At 39.9% G+C, this 4,351-nt stretch overlaps 1 protein-coding gene across 1 annotated transcript; it reads right to left on the bottom strand.

Annotated features, from left to right (window-relative positions):
• Window positions 1-3,047: 3,047 nt before the first annotated feature.
• On the bottom strand, window positions 3,048-4,133 carry LOC131429145 (adhesive plaque matrix protein-like). Its single transcript, XM_058593193.1, has one exon. It carries the CDS (start codon window positions 4,131-4,133, stop codon window positions 3,048-3,050), a length of 1,086 nt encoding a protein of 361 aa, XP_058449176.1.
• Window positions 4,134-4,351: the final 218 nt, after the last annotated feature.

Below are 4,351 nucleotides of genomic sequence, written 5' to 3'. Positions count from 1 at the left end.
TGGCATCCAAATGGATTTGCCGGATCCGGCATTCCAATATATGCACACGTAGGCAGCTCAGTCAATGCCGATGAGGAAAAAAAACGGCACGGGTCGTCCCGAATGGTTCCGTCCCGGAATAGTGCGAATAGACTTTTAAATGGCGATTCGAAATAAATGACAGGTCCAGTATAGCTAAATCAGTTCGAACCAACATTCAATACGAATTGGAATAGTTTTGAGCACAACTATTTTACGATTTTCTATGACGGTTTGAAATTTTGTAAACTTTTCGCCTCCTAATGCTAGAATCGGAAGTTGGACTTGGATATTTTCATGGGACTATCAGTCCTGTTAATGTGAGTTTGATTTTATGGAAATTTAATACGATTTTTACTTATGAAAATAAAAAAAACTCTTGAAAATGATATTTCTGCACTAAGCACTCTATCTCCGGAACCGGATGTTGGAAATCTGAATATTTTTATGGTGTCTGAAGATCTCTCAGTCAGACCCGTACCCAGGATTTCGCTTCGGGAGAGACTTTCTCTTCATGTGTTTTCATGTGCAGGGTAGTTTAATTGGTAAAACAATTTCCCCAGTGAGGAGTTAGCTACGGGTTCGAGTCCCGTCTCTGCGGTAACATTTTCGCGGTTTTCATTACATCATTATGTTCATATGTCAGTTTTCCAATCTGTTTCCCCGTTAGATACTGATAATATTAAAACTAGCTCAAGACGGCTCTACGTCTTAGGGGCTGTCCATAAAAGACGTCACGCCGCAAGGGGAGGGGGGTGTTTCATAAACGTGACCTTTTGTGACAGGGGGGGAGGAATGTGACGTCCAATATTTTCAATGAGCGCATTTTTGAAATACCTAATTATATTACTGCTTTGCCCTATTTCCTGAAAAAATCTCCACAATAAACGTTTACATTCTATAGGAAAACGTGTATTTGTTGATGTGAAAGCTTCTTCTTGTAAATTCGGAAATGAATGATGCAGAAAATCATTTCTGTTGTGATCAGCAAAAATGCACGGAGGTGCGAGTAAATTAGCGAAATTAATAAATTTTGCCTATTATGAGTAAAAAAGCAAAAGTTGCCTTCAAAAGGTTTAACTTAAAATATGCACTGACAATTTATTCAGTAATTTGATTTTCTAGCATTGATAATAGTAACATATATCATAAGAATTTTTCTAATCTGGTTCTGATGCAGTTTATTCAATTGTACTCCATTTGAAAAAGAGCGGGAGATCAACGATTTCAGACTTAGATCATGTCATGTCTTATCTTGATGATATGTGATTTTCCTCCACCAACATCAAAGCTTATCGAATCATCCAATGATTGAACTTACATAAATCAAGAATCATTTTAGCTCAAAATCACTACCCATTGTGTGACGGAAGATCAGTACCGATATTGATCGATGTGATTTAAAATTCACTGATCAACTGATCTTGAAAGGATTCTTCGGCAGTGATCTCGTTTTGAAGAGGTCTTTATTTTCTTTTTTTTCTCAGCCCTGTATGCTACACTAAGAAAATATTATTCTTTACCAAAAACAATAATATATCAGTGTACCCCAAGGAGGAATAAAACAGATGATTTAAATGTTTCATCAATTGCAACAAAATACTTTTGTTAATTTATATAATTGATATTAATAAAATAATTCCGATGATTTTGTAGTTTTAGGGATATTTTTTAATCTAATGACAGCATGTAATAAATCGATTTTTCCCTCATATTTGTATGGTTTGTCATACATATTGAGAATGTATTGAGATGAATTTTATTTATTTTGAATTCGTGACATGTGACATAGGGTGGGGGGTCTTTGCCTCTGTGACAATTTGTGACAAAGGGGGAATGGGGAGTCAAAAATCGTCAAAAAATCGTGACGTCTTTTATGGAGAGCCCCTTAATAAAAACTAAAACAAATCGATGATGATCTTTCTGATCCATTGAACCTCCCTTTCGGGCATTCGTGCCGTTTCAAAGCACGACCTCAGCCCATTTTCGGATAATTATTTTGTTCTCTGGCGTATAACAATAGATCCAGCCAAACATGTACTCAAAGTGAACTTACGTTCTAAATAAATATGTGCGAGATCCATTGGCATGATATCTTCCACATCTGCAGAATCTTGCCCATCTATGGTAAGTTCGTGCACTTTCTCTTTCCGATCATCCAGTACAATTTAGTGTCTTATGATTATTGTCGTTAATTTTGCCAAGGTTTTTCTGATTTCGGGAGGTTCCAGGGCCCCTCGGGCCCCCTCTCTGGGTACGCTCCTGCTCTCAGTAGAATCTAAGATGGTAAAAATAAGTTGAGCCATCTTCAAAAGTAGTTACTGACATTATTTTCACCTTCTGAATGTATACCAAACTGCCATTCCGGGGCCGAAAGTTGGATTTAAATGATGTTTAGGAACTTTGTATGGGACCATAAAACCTAAGACCTAAGATTTGAATCTAAATTTGAAGAAATCGGTTCAGCCATCTCCGAGAAAGGTGAGTGACAACATTTGTCACACACATACGCACAAATATTTGCTAAGTTCGTTGAGCTGAATCAAATGATATATGACATTCTGCTCTCCGGGGCTTGGTTCAAAAGTCGGTTTTCACAGTGTTCGCAGTTCAACATAACCTGCTAATGAACTGATACGTCAGACAAAAGGAAATAGTTATGTGTACTTAGCATAAACTTGTATCTATGCGGTACCAAAACTCCTAAATAAGCAAATTCGCTTCGACCTGGAGAAACAATATAACAACGAAATTAGTGAACTGAATGTGAAGAAAATTTGGCACCAATCACTTTCATATTATCCTTCTGATCAAAACCGGTGGAGATTTGTTCTAAAGCTCACTAATTACTCACGACTCATATTGAGAACCTTTCGAGTTCCGACCGATAGTTTAATCTACAGACGACACAACTAAAAAAATTATAACTTATTTTTCTCGCACATTTACTTTATTGGATGATTTTTAATGGTGGAAAATAAATTAATGAAAAATGTTAACATTTCACGAAAATATTCAACCTGGCTTTGCTAGTCCTCCAATTCGTCACCAAAATCTGAAATCGGTCCTTGGCCGGAGTCCGTCGGTAGCTGCGTGGCACTGGTAGGTTTGTCGGCTGGGGTAGACGCAGGCTCAGGTTCGTCACCAGATGCATCCTCGATGGCAGTTGTGGAAGGCGGAGGATTGGTGGACCGTTCGGCGAACCGGAAGTTCTGGTCTTGATCTGCCGCCACGGTAGGAAGTTGTGCTGAACGAATCGTAGTTGTTGGGAAAGCCGAAATGAACGGTCGCTTAGGAGTTTCCTGTATGTCCTCTATCACCGGTGCCGACAACGAAGGCTGTGATTGACGGTTGCTGGATACGTGACTGTGCTGGTAGGCTCCTGTGGGCTGGTGTGGTTTGTATGGTGTTACGGGAACTGCTGCGACCGATGGCAGGTAAGGTGTCGCGGGCACTGATGCGATTGGGGCTTGGTACGGGGGCGGAGGGTAGTCTAAACCGACGGAATGGTGCTGGTGTCCACAGGGAACTTTGGTGACCGTAGGACTACATCCGATGAGAAGATTTTGTTGGCAGCTTGATTTTGGCATCACGGGTTTGTAACTTGGAGATGACTGAGGTGGTGGATTGTACGATGGATGAGAGTAATGCTGTGGAGGTTTGTAGGGGGATGGAGGGTAAGACTGATAAGGTGATTCGTACTTTGGAATAGATCGATATTCCTTTTTCCTGTCTCTAATTTCTGCTTCATAAGTGTTCCTTTTAGTAATTTGTTCGCGACCATTGTTCCTTAGCGAAGTACTTCCAAAAACTGAATATTTTCCACGGCTTCTACCACTTGTATACTTGGACTTTCTAGGTTCATAGTTTCCTTCACCATCGTATCTTTTCTTCTGGGGCTTCGTGTAGCCGTACGCCGATTCATATTCACTAACTCTTCTAGGGCTTTCTCTGATCTCATCTTCATTAGTGTCATCTTCCTGTGTCACATCATTATAATCATCGGAAAAATATCCATCCTGTGGTTCACGATTCTGGATGGGCCTCCGAAATGCTTCAATTCGTCCTTCGCAAAGGACCAGGAAAAGTCCAACGATCACTACGGCAGTCTTCATGATTGCACTTCCACTCACTGAACAACTTGAAACTGATGATTATTCGTCAATGCAGTACACTTTTAAACTACCGTGAAACTATTGAAAAAGTCACAGTTTCTCTGTAACTCCCGCACAATTCCTTTTACAAAAGAACCTATGTGGGTCACATAAACTTTCTCACGAGAGTTCCGGATAACACCGAACGTGTTACAGATCGAATTCACTGAAAACCCATC

This window comes from Malaya genurostris, chromosome 2 (genome assembly GCF_030247185.1).
Source record: "Malaya genurostris strain Urasoe2022 chromosome 2, Malgen_1.1, whole genome shotgun sequence".
Taxonomy (NCBI): domain Eukaryota; kingdom Metazoa; phylum Arthropoda; class Insecta; order Diptera; family Culicidae; genus Malaya; species Malaya genurostris.
The sequence above is the reverse complement of the archived record's forward strand: the minus strand, read 5'-3'. Positions and strand labels throughout refer to the sequence as shown.

Bases quoted from the DNA above. Each gene is read 5' to 3' on its own strand.
- LOC131429145 (XM_058593193.1), bottom strand. From the start codon at position 4,133: ATGAAGACTGCCGTAGTGATCGTTGGACTTTTCCTGGTCCTTTGCGAA.